We start from the raw sequence: 12,825 nt of genomic DNA on the forward strand, positions 1-12,825 counted from the left end.
TATAGACCTAGCCTTACTGACATTCAACAGGACCTTACCTCCCCTATGTCATTGGGATTGCCATGGAGTAGGGTGCTACTCAACTTGAGTAAGGATACCAAAGCCTGGTCTTTGGCGAGCAGTTCCATTGACTTCAACATGACAATTGAAGGGGAAAGATGAGGGAGGGCAGCAGCATCTAGCCCACTGTGACCCACAGTGACAAAGGCCAGGCCAGGCAGAGCAAAGCTGAAACTGACCTGGTTCTCAGCTCATAACACTGGGCTCTATTTTTCTTCATCTATGACTATGGGTACGTCTACACAGCAAGCAGGATCCTGTGGCAGCTAGTCTCAGAGCCTGGATCTACACACTATGGTGCTAAAAATAGCTGTGTAGATGTTCGGGCTTAGGCTGCAGTTCAGGATCTGAAGCCTAGGGGCAGGGGTGGGCTCTGGGGCAGGTCCTACAGAAAAAAATAGCCATGAACCACTGCACGTTGGGTGTGACGAAATGGGACAAAAATTGGGAGGATTTCTATAAAACCAGAGTGCAAGAATTTACTAAATGCCTTCTCTTGGAAGCCCTAAAAGCGGAGATATTAGTCCTTTTTTAAGAGTGCATTCCCATTGATGGCCACAGGACTGCTCATGTGAATAAAGTTAAGTCACAAGTAAGACTTACAAGCCCAGGCCTTAAAACAAGCCCAGGAATATACTTAAAGGAATTAAATATCATTTGGGAACACTATGTGGTAATGTTACTGCTTATCACAGCCTTGTGGAAAATCTGCTATAGCCATTTACCCTTTCTTCTGACTTTTCCTTACACTTGCAAAGATTGTGATGTTCAGTGTTGATTCGTCTTTTACCAATATTGAATTACAGCACATTTCCTTTTTTGTAAAAATCACAATAAACTTCCTCTAGTACAGTATCTGTGCTTCCAGTTTCTGTTAGGAAAGGGAGTAGGTGTTATTACAGTTAAGGAACTCAGTTCAGCTGGCTCTAGAATAATCAGCTAACAATAATTAACCGCCATAGCTAAGTTAGTCTTGCATCACTAAACCCTACCTTTTTTGTCTGGATTTTGTAATTTAACATAACTCTTGAGGGTGCTGCAATACCGAGCCTATTGGAGATTCACTCACTGCATGGTTTTCATTAACAATGTTCGTGCCCCTATTTAAAAAAAATCCACCATAATTATATGGGAAAAAGGCAAATCTCCATTTTCTGCATACAATTCCATTGCCACTGCCATCAAATGTGCATATTTTCCCTCTTTAGAAGTCTGCAAGTGAAATGCCTCAACTAACGACCCAAATAATGTTCCAACCCCCACAAAACACACATCTGACCAATTAGCATTGTTAGACTGGGAACCCTAGTTTTGAAGAGAAACATATTTTCTATTGCTCCCCAACTAGTAAGAATTACACTTAAATCTGGACTGAGGGAGACTGGAATAATTTAGTGTCTCCTCTTCCCTCTCCTTCAGAACACAACATGAAAACATGATCCAGAAATAACTTTTCTATTTCCCAGCAGCTGGCACAGTCAGGTGTTAAGGTTGGCTTTTAACTTATGATCACACTGACTACTAAACAGTATAAATTTTTTAAAGCGACAACTTGCCAACTCTATAGCAACTTGGACTATAGTTCCTATTTTTATAAACTTCCAACCTTTATAAATTAAACCCACTTTTACTGTCAATATACTTCCAATTCAACTTAAGGCCAACTCAGATTTTTCCCCTAATTCTCACATTCCCAGAAATTACTAGAAGGAAGAATAAAAAAAGAGAGGCATTTAACCTCACATTTGTTTCTGCTTCTTCTTTGGCTTGCCAGCTGCCCATAACCTTGCCTCAACATTTCATTTTCTTGGGTACATTTGCCCTTTTAGAAAGGTGACGACACAGTGGAATCAATAAAACAAAGTTAACACAGGTTTTCAAAGGTTCCTGCATGCCCAGGCATTGCATAGGTTGACAGTGTCAAGAAAAACACTTACTAAAGCAGACAAAGGCACCTGCAAACTGTTATCATAGGTTCTGATTCAGCAAAGGAAATAAGCATGTGTGTAACCTGAAGCATGTGAGCAGTCCCACTGAATTCAATGGAACTACGTAGCTGTAAGTAGGGCCCTACCAAATTCATGGCCATGAAAAACACGTCACAGACCGTGAAATCTGGTCTTTTGTGTGCTTTTACCCTATAAGATACAGATTTCACAGGGGAGACCAGCATTTTGGGGGTGCTGACCCAAAAAGGAGTTGCAGGGGGGTCACTGTATTGCCACCCTTACTTCTGCGCTGCCTTCAGAGCTGAGTGGCTGGAGAGCGGCGGCTCTTGGCCAGGCACCCAGCTCTGGAGGCAGCACCCCCCCAGCAGCAGCACAGAAGTGAGCATGGCAATACCATACCATGCCACCCTTGCTTCTGCACTGCTGCCTTCAGAGCAGGGCGGCTGGAGAGTGGCGGCTGCTGGCTGAGGGCCCAGCTCTGCAGGCATCAGCGCAGCAGTAAGGGTGGTGATACCATACCCCATGCCATCCTTACTTCTGCGCTACTGCTGGTGGCAGCTCTGCCTTCAGAGGTGGGCTTCCTGCCAACAGAGCCGCTCTCCAGCTGCCCAGCTCTGAAGACAGTGCCGCAGCCCGCAGCAGTGCGGCAGTAAGGGTAGCAATACTTGGGCTTTAAACTAGGTTTGACGGGGACAGGTGAGCAAAGCCCACAGGTAAGTGGGGAACATGGAGACCTGGGAGATGGGTCGGAAACAAGAGGGAGCGTGGGCTATAATGGCAGAGAGAAAGGAGGGTCAGGGCAAAACTGGAAGGCAAGATCAAACCAGTATCTTAGATGCCTATATACAAATGCGAGAAGTATGGGTAATAAGCAGGAAGAACTGGAAGTGCTAATAAATAAATACAACTATGACATTGTTGACATCAATGAAACTTGGTGGGATAATACACACGATTGGAATATTGGTGTGAATGGGTACAGCTTGCTCAGGAAGGATAGACAGGGGAAAAAGGGAGGAGGTGTTGCCTTATATATTAAAAATGTACACACTTGGACTGAGGTGGAGATGGACATAGGAGACGGAAGTGTTCAGAGTCTCTGGGTTAGGCTAAAAGGGGTAAAAAACAAGGGAGATGTCATGCTAGGGGTCTACTATAGGCCACCTAACTAGGTGGAAGAAGTGGATGAGGCTTTTTTTAAACAACTAACAAAATCATCCAAAGCCCAAGTTCTGGTGGTGATGGGGGACTTCAACTATCCAGATATATGTTGGGAAAATAACACAGCAGGGCACAGACTATCCAACAAATTCTTGGACTGCATTGCAGACAACTTTTTATTTCAGAAGGTTGAAAAAGCTACTGGGGGGAAGCTGTTCTAGACTTGATTTTAACAAATAGGGAGGAACTCATTGAGAATTTGAAAGTAGAAGGCAGCTTGGGTGAAAGTGATCATGAAATCATAGAGTTTGCAATTCTCAGGAAGGGTAGAAGGGAGTACAGCAAAATAGAGACAATGGATTTCAGGAAGGCGGATTTTGGTAAGCTCAGAGAGCTGATAGGTAAGGTCCCATGGAAATCAAGACTGAGGAGAAAAACAACTGAGGAGAGTTGGCAGTTTTTCAAAGGGACACTATTAAGGGCCCAAAAGCAAGCTATTCCGCTGGTTAGGAAAGATAGAAAGGTGGCAAAAGACCACCTTGACTTAACAACGAGATCTTGCATGATCTAAAAAATAAAAAGGAGTCATATAAAAAATGGAAACTAGGACAGATTACAAACGATGAATATAGGCAAACAGCACAGGAATGCAGGGGCAAGATTAGAAAGGCAAAGGCACAAAATGAGCTCAAACTAGCTACAGGAATAAAGGGAAACAAGAAGACTTTTTATCAATACATTAGAAGCAAGAGGAAGACCAAAGACAGGGTAGACCCACTGCTCAGTGAAGAGGGAGAAACAGTAACAGGAAACTTGGAAATGGCAGAGATGCTTAATGACTTCTTTGTTTCGGTCTTCACGGAGAAGTCTGAAGGAATGCCAAACATAGTGAATGCTAATGGGAAAGGGGTAGGTTTAGCAGATAAAATAAAAAAAGAACAAGTTCAAAATCATTTAGAAAAGTGAGATGCCTGCAAGTCACCAGAGCGTGATGAAATGCATCCTAGAATAGTCAAGGAGCTAATAGAGGAGGTATCTGAGCCTCTAGCTATTATCTTTGGAAAGTCATGGGAGACGGGAGAGATTCCAGAAGACTGGAAAAGGGCAAATATAGTGCCCATCTATAAAAAGGGAAATAAAAACAACCCAGGTAACTACAGACCAGTTAGTTTAACTTCTGTGCCAGGGAAGATAATGGAGCAAGTAATTAAGGAAATCATCTGCAAACACTTGGAAGGTGGTAAGGTGATAGGGAATAGCCAGCATGGATTTGTAAAGAACAAATCATGTCAAACCAATCTGATAGCTTTCTTTGATAGGATAAAGAGTCTTGTGGATAAGGGAGAAGCTGTGGATGTGGTATACCTAGACTTTAGTAGGGCATTTGATACGGTCTCGCATGATATTCTTATCAATAAACTAGGCAAATACAATTTAGATGGGGCTACTATAAGGTGGGTGCATAACTGGCTGGATAACCGTATTCAGAGAGTTGTTATTAATGGTTCCCAATCCTGCTGGAAAGGCATAACAAGTGGGGTTCCGCAGGGGTCTGTTTTGGGACTGGCTCTGTTCAATATCTTCATTAACGACTTAGATATTGGCATAGAAAGTACGATTATTAAGTTTGCAGATGATATCAAACTGGGAGGGATGGCAACTGCTTTGGAGGACAGGGTCATAATTCAAAATGATCTGGACAAATTGGAGAAATGGTCTGAGGTAAACAGGATGAAGTTTAACAAAGACAAATGCAAAGTGCTCCACTTAGGAAGGAACAATCAGTTTCACACATACAGAATGGGAAGAGACTGTCTAGGAAGGAGTGTGGCAAAAAGGGATCTAGGGGTTATAGTGGACCACAAGCTAAATATGAGTCAACGGTGTGATGCTGTTGCAAAAAAAGCAAACATGATTCTGGGATGTATTAACAGGTGTGTTGTGAGCAAGACACGAGAAGTCATTCTTCCGCTCTACTCTGCGCTGGATAGGCCTCAACTGGAGTATTATGTCCACTTCTGGACACCGCATTTCAAGAAAGATGTGGAGAAATTGGAGAGGGTCCAGAGAAGAGCAACAAGAATGATTAAAGGTCTTGAGAACATGACCTGTGAAGGAAGGCTGAAAGAATTGGGTTTGTTTAGTTTGGAAAAGAGAAGACTGAGAAGGGACATAATAGCAGTTTTCAGGTATCTAAAAGGGCGTCATAAGGAGGAGGGAGAAAACTTGTTCACCTTAGCCTCTAAGGATAGAACAAGAAGCAATGGGCTTAAACTGCAGCAAGGGAAGTTTAGGTTGGACATTAGGAAAAAGTTCCTAGCTGCCAGGGTAGTTAAACACTGGAATAAATTGCCTAGGGAAGTTGTGGAATCTCCATCTCTGGAGATATTTAAGAGTAGGTTAGATAAATGTCTATCAGGGATGGTCTAGACAGTATTTGGTCCTGCCACGAGGGCAGGGGACTAGACTCAATGACCTCTCGAGGTCCCTTCCAATCCTAGAATCTATGAAAAACTCCCCCTACAATAATCTTGTGACCCCTTTTTTGGTCAGAACCCCTACAATTACAACACCGTGAAATTTCAGATTGAAATAGCTGAAATCATGAAATGTACGATTTAAAAAATCCTAGAACCGTGAAACTGACCAAAATGGACCATGAATTTGGTAGGGCTCTAGCTATAAGCACTGTGGCTCTGACCCAGCAAAGCACATAATGCACATCGATAGTCTCATTGAAGTCAATGGGTCTACTCATGCTTAAAGTTAAGCATGTGATTAAGGTAAAATTTCCAAAAGTGCCTAAAGTCCAATCTTGCAAATAACTACTTCACTTTATTACCATGAGCAGTCCCATCGTAACCTGCAAAGCTTTACTGACATGGGGTGTGATCCAAAGCACACAGAAATGAGTGGGAGTCTCCAGTGGCTTTAATGACCTTTGGATCAAGCATATGATTAGTTCTATTTAAGTCAAGTCAATGAGACTACCTGCAAGGACCAGGCCTTCGGGTTCTTCTTTAAGACTCTCTTTAAGGGAGACAGGACAATTGTCCTTCCCCACAAAGGCCGAGTTAAATAAAATAAAATCATACAAGCCCAGTGCTGCATGATGAGAGTGTCATGGCAACGTTTTTTGAACATCAGAACTGGAGCATGCTCTTCTGAAGGATTCGTTGAGATTGCATCTTGTGCTTTCTCTATCTGCATCCACGCCAAACCTGTCTGGGCAGCTTAAGGGAATAATTGTGTTGAAAGGAATGATAGACAGCATTGCTACGGCACTGCTGACGGTGAGTGGAGATTTTTGGTTACCTAGCCCCAACTAGCAGTATTTTATTTCCAGTGCGCAAAATATTAAAATGCATTTCGAAGCGTGCAGCAGAAAAGTGACACATAAAATCAAAATCTAACCTTAACCAACTGACAGAAAATAGACGTGGTTGGCTTCTATGATCTGCCAAGTTCACCTTGCCCTGCTTACATTGCATGGCACACAGTGGGCTACGGTAGCTGGAGATTTACACTGGAGAATTCCCCTCTGTAGAGAGGGAATCTCTGCCAGTGTCAAGTGCTGGAAACCACTCTTGCAGGTCCAGGGAGGGAGAGTGTGAAAAGCATGGAGAAGGGAGGGGATGTGACTGAGCGAGTCTTTGCTACTCCTGATTCTCCATTGGTGTAAGGTCCCTCAGTAGAGTAAGTCAAAGTTGCCCCTATCTGGCCTTAATTTATACCAGAGCCAAGCAGCTGAAGATCAGGGAGTCACTATTGTCTCCCTGACCCCTCTGCACTGTGCCTGGGCTGTTTCAGGTGCAGTGGAAAATCAAGCCCACAGAATCTGATTCTATATAATAAGTTTCCAGGATTGGCACTCTGAAGCCTCCTGTGTCTGTTGAGTTAGTGTGAAGCACTGGAAACAGCTATAAAGAAGGCTGAGAGCTCTTTTTATTCAGAATATCACCAGGTTCAATTATCATTGGATTTTGCAGTCTGTCACTATCCAATTAAGTTCTCTGCCATTTTGACTTTACAAATTACACCTGAGTGCAGAGGTGCTGGAACTAGGGGGCTGCCACACCCCCTGGCTTGAAGTAGTAATAACAACCCACATACATGGTTTCTGCCTTCAGCACCCCCCACTATAAAAATTGTTCCAGCACCACTGCCTGAGACAGCAGGGCATGTATCTATGCCATGCAAAGAGTTTGAGATGATTGTGATGTCAGAGGTAACTCAACATGAGAACATAAGAATGGCCATACTGGGTCAGACCAAAGGTCCATTCAGCCCAGTATCCTGTCTTCTGACAGTCGCCAATGCTAGGTGCCCCAGAGGGAGTGATCCTAACAGGTAAAGATCAAGTCATCTCTCTCCTGCCATCCATCTCCACCCTCTGACAACAGAGGCTAGGGACACCATTCCTTACCCATCCTGGCTAATAGCCATTAATGGACTTAACTTCCATGAATTTATCTAGTTCTCTTTTAAACCATGTTATAGTCTTAGCCTTCACAACCCCTCAGGCAAGGAGTTCCACAGGTTGATTGTGTGCTGTGTGAAGAAGAACTTCCTTTTATTTGTTTTAAACCTGTTGCCCATTAATTTCATGATGGGAACAAGTAAATAACATTTCCTTATTCACTTTCTCCACACCACTCATGATTTTATATACCTCTATCATATCCCCCCCTTAGTCTCCACTTTTCCAAGCTGAAAAGTCCTAGCCTCTTTAATCTCTCCTCATATGGGACCCATTCCAAACCCCTAATCATTTTAGTTGCCCTTCTCTGAACCTTTTCTAATGCCAGTGTATCTTTTTTGAGATGAGGAGACCACATCTGTATGCAGTATTCAAGATGTGGGCGTACCATGGATTTATATAAGGGCAATAAGATATTCTCCATCTTATTCTCTATCCCTTTTGTAATGATTCCTAACATCCTGTTTGCTTTTTTGACTGCCACTGCACACTGTGTGGACGTCTTCAGAGAACTATCTACGATGACTCCAAGATCTCTTTCCTGATTAGTTGTAGCTAAATTAGCCCCCATCATATTGTATGTATAGTTGGGGTTATTTTTTCCAATGTGCATTACTTTACATTTATCCACGTTAAATTTCATTTGCCATTTTGTTGCCCAATCACTTCATTTTGAGAGATCTTTTTGAAGTTATTCACAGTCTGCTTTGGTCTTAACTATCTTGAGCAGTTTAGTATTGTCTGAAAACTTTGCCACCTCTCTGTTTACTCGTTTCTCCAGATCGTTTATGAATAAGTTGAATAGGATTGGTCCTAGGATTGACCCTTGGGGAACACCACTAGTTACCCCTCTCCATTCTGAAAATTTACCATTTATTCCTACCCTTTGTTCCCTGTCTTTTAACCAGTCCTCAATCCATGAAAGGATCTTCCTTCTTATCTCATAACAACTTAATTTATGTAAGAGCCTTTGGTGAGGGAACTTGTCAAAGGCTTTCTGGAAAACTAAGTACACTATGTCCACTGGATCCCCCTTGTCCACATGTTTGCTGACCCCTTCGAAGAACTCTAATAGATTAGTGAGACATGATTTCCCTTTACAGAAACCATGTTGACTTTTGCCCAACAATTTATGTTCTTCTATGTGTCTGACAATTGTATTCTTTACTATTGTTTCAACTAATTTGCCCAGTACTGACGTTAGACTTACCGGTCTGTAGTTGCCGGGATCACTCTAGAGCCCTTTTAAAATATTGGCATTACATTAGCTATCTTCCAGTCATTGGGTACAGAAGCTGATTTAAAGGACAGGTTACAAACCATAGTTAATAGTTCCGCAATTTCACATTTGAGTTCTTTCAGAACTCTTGGGTGAATGCCAACCAATCACCACACTTACTCTACAGCTTATTTGCATGGAACTAATTCATTGGTTCTGTGAGGGAGACTGCTCAGATGGTGGACTACTTGACTTAACTGCCCGCACCCAACTGCAACCCACACAAATCAACATAAATCCTCCAGCACAATCCCTCAGACACAAATCAACACAACCACCTATACCCATAAACACCACAACCAGTACACACAATAACCCAAATACATAGCTCCTCACCACACACCCCTCGCTTTGTCACCCATACAAATCTACACAATTCTCCCAGCACAATGCAACCGACACACAAATCAACATAACCACTGACACAACAACCCCAAACATCACTCTGAAGCCTAGAATGTCTCTTGAGTTACTGTGAAGTGACAACAAATTCAGCTACAAGTACGTTTGAGAGCTCTTTTTGTTTAGCATATCATCAGGTTCAATCATCACTGGGATTTGTGGTCTGTTACTGTCCAATTTTTAAGTTCTCATACATTTTCAGCTTTTTTACACACAACTTTACGAATTACACCTATGCAATAGCATGGGTTTTCAGTTACTAGTCTAATAATAATTGTTGATCTTAAGTAGAAAATATCATGGACCAGATTCTGCTCTCACTTACAGTGGTGTAAAGCCAGAGTAATTAGAGTCAACAGGTCTGAGTCTTCTTTTACATTGGTGTACATCAGAAGTAACCTCTCTGAAGTCAATGGAGTTACACTGGTGTAAAAGTGGTCTGAAATCAAAATCAGGCCCAGTGGAATTCCTCTGGATTTACATTGGTGCAACTGAACGCAGAAGTTGTCCCCAAGTGATTAGGCATCTCACAAAACTCTGAAGATTAAACGGTTACCTTCTTTAAATTTTGTTTGATAGTTGTACTGTCTCTCTCCACAACCTTCATCATTTCTTGGCTTGCCATATACAGGACATTCGCTGCAGAAAAATAAATGCACAGTAATGCAATTAGAAAGCAAATCTCTTACACTTACTGCAAGCTATGGGCCCAATCCTGCAAACAAATGCTACCGGCTGTGCACTTATTATCCTGCAAAATCCACGAAAAGCAACACAGCTGATAGAAAGCGTTCGCAGGACTGGGCCTTGGGCCCTAAAATATCAAGCAACATATCAGATAATTTTCAGTGAAATTCACTTTTCACTATTCATATGACACTGCCACTTTGCTATCGACTTTCTGAGATGGCTATCTGACCCAAAGTATTAGTGAAGAAAAAGGTGCAATGTATTAATTAATTATTATTATATTCTTCGGTGTGATCTTTAGTATGCTCTTTTGGAATAATCAGAATGGATGGAATTCTCAGCACTCAAACAGCATTTTTTCATTTTCAAAGCACTTTGCAAATATATACAGTAATTTATTTTCTCAATACTCCTGTAAGTTAGGTAATTCTGAGTTAATGTTAATTATTATTATTATTCTATGGATTGTGGTAGTGCCTAGAGGTTCCAATCACAACCCAGAACCCCTTTGTGCTAGGTACTGCACTAGAACAGACTCTAAGCTATCTGGCTGTCAGAAGCAATCCTCACCTGAGGAGGGAATGGTCAGGTATCCATGATGGCTAATACTACGCTGGATGCTGGTTTTTCAGGAAAGACTTTCTAAAAACAGGGTCCTGTCTGCTTACTATGGACATAAAAGACCCCATGAGGCCCTCTGTGGATGGCGTACCTGGCCATGGCCCCTCCTCCCAACCATGTCTTCTTGGCAGCCATCACCAGGGTGGCTGGTTGCTAGCAGTGCTTTGTGTATAGTCTGATCTGGCTTCAGTTGAAGTTCATGGGAGTTTTGCCACTAATTTGCAAGAGCACCAGAAGCCAGCCTGTTGGGATTGGGATGAATGGGGCTATATACATTAAAAATATTACTGACCACCAACGTGGAACTTGACAATCTTGCTAGGGATACCGCATGCAATTTCCTGTTCTCAGCCCAACAGCGACAGCAAAACTGAGTTAGGGCAAGGACAGACATCTAAAAAGTCTTCTGCCTGCAGCCTATTTAGAGTCTCCTGTCTCCCCTCTTCCCACCTTAGCCAATCCTCTCTCCCATCTCTGCTTCAGGAGGTGACAGATTGCTCACTGATGGGTTCTGTTGAGACATACTGAGTTGCTATTGTGGTATTTGCCCACAAAGAGGGTTTTTCCTCTTCAGGGAGCGCAGAAGCAACCACTTGCACAACAAAAAGAAAAGCGTCCGGGGCTGCCCAATTCCCACCGAAATTCAGTGGGAGTTAAGAACCAAACTCCCTTAGGCTCCTGCAAAGATCCAAGCCTTGGGCTACAATTTTCATGTGCGACTGATGATTTTGGGTGCACAAAATGAGACACCTTTAGGGTTACCATATTTCAGGTTCCCAAAAAGAGGACACTGCTGGGGCAGGGGGTGCTGGTGGGGGAGCTGGAAGGATGTGTGTGTGTATTGGGAGGGATATTTGGGGGTACTGGAGGGGAGTGTGTATTGGGACGGGGCATGGGGGTGCTGGAGGAGTGTGTGTACTGGGAGGGAGTATTTGGGGGGCTGCTGTAGGGGTGTGCGAATACTGGGAAGGGTACCGTGGTGGTACTGGAGCAGGTACCTGAGGCCTCACTCTTGAGGTGGGGGGCAGTGTCACTTCCTGTCACAGTGGTAAAGTGGCTGGCACAGGCCCGGGACGCAGTGCCAGCCGTCAGTCAAAGCCTCCCTGCCTCTCCCCATCCCCAGGGCTAGGAGCCAGGGCCTGAGTGGGCAGGATCTGTGGCTGCAAGGAAGGAACCAATGAGCTACGACTGCAGGAAAGGGACCAGTTGGGACACAGAGACAGCTCTTTCTGAGCTGCAACATCTGCTTGCAAAAATTCTGGACATTGCCTCTTATTTAAAAAGTCCTCCCGGACAGAGGGTGGGGGATCAAAATAGATATTGTATCCGGGAAAACCAGGACGTGTGGTAACCTTAGACCCGTGGAGCATGACTTTCAGAAGTGCTGAGCACCTGCAGATTCGGCTGACTCCCAGTGTAGTGGCTGTTTAGCATCTCTGAAAATCAGACCGACGGCATCTCAGATCAGAGGCCATTTTTGAAAACATTGGCTTTAAAGTGCACTGAAAAATAGGAAATGTCGTAGAATCAATATGGGTACAAACCCCGAGCTGTGAGAATGTCTATATAGCAGTAGGGCTACACTACTGGCCTCTGGATCAAGAAAAAAAAACTAAGTGCACAGCGGTGAAGGATTACGAAGAGGCAGCAAAATCTAGCAAAATAGTAATAAAGGTGGAATTCAATTACCCACATAAACGGGTTAAACAGCACAACAGGACAAAGTTTAGAGAAACAATTTCTTGACACTTTAACACTAGACACTTTGAGTGACTGCTTGGAATAGCCAGTTCTAGAGCACACAAGAGGAGAGGTTATTCTTGATATCTTAGGAAACACATAGAAGGTAATCAAGAAGTGACAATGGCTGTGCCACTAAGTAACAGTGACCACAACATAACTAGCTCAAGATGTAAAAACAAAGAACAAGAGGAAGGAAACCTGCAATAGACTTGGGGAGCCTGTGGGATCATCAGGGCTAAAGAGAACAAATAAGGAAGACAAGGACATTGCTGAGAAGCCAAATGATTTCTTTGCCTGGTCTTTATCAATTAGAATGTTGGGGAGATTCTTACTTCAGACCTGCTTTTTTCTCGTAATAAGGATGAGATGCGCCAACAGTCTGAGGTGCCAGAAAAATTACTGCTGGAGCAAACTGATCATTTAGAAAGTATAAGTCATCA

The 12,825-nt window shown here is 43.1% G+C and overlaps 1 protein-coding gene across 4 annotated transcripts in view; it reads right to left on the reverse strand.

The window, feature by feature from the left end:
• LDAH (lipid droplet associated hydrolase) overlaps nt 1–12,825 on the reverse strand; it is a 187,153-nt gene that overhangs the window by 10,854 nt on the left and 163,474 nt on the right. For all 4 annotated transcript variants that reach the window (XM_034766592.1, XM_034766593.1, XM_034766591.1 and 1 more), the window contains one exon: nt 9,888–9,970. In XM_034766592.1, the coding sequence (XP_034622483.1) occupies nt 9,888–9,970 (83 nt within the window). The remainder of the gene's footprint in view (nt 1–9,887; nt 9,971–12,825) is intronic.

The sequence above is a fragment of the Trachemys scripta genome, chromosome 3 (assembly GCF_013100865.1).
Source record: "Trachemys scripta elegans isolate TJP31775 chromosome 3, CAS_Tse_1.0, whole genome shotgun sequence".
Lineage (NCBI taxonomy): Eukaryota > Metazoa > Chordata > Testudines > Emydidae > Trachemys > Trachemys scripta.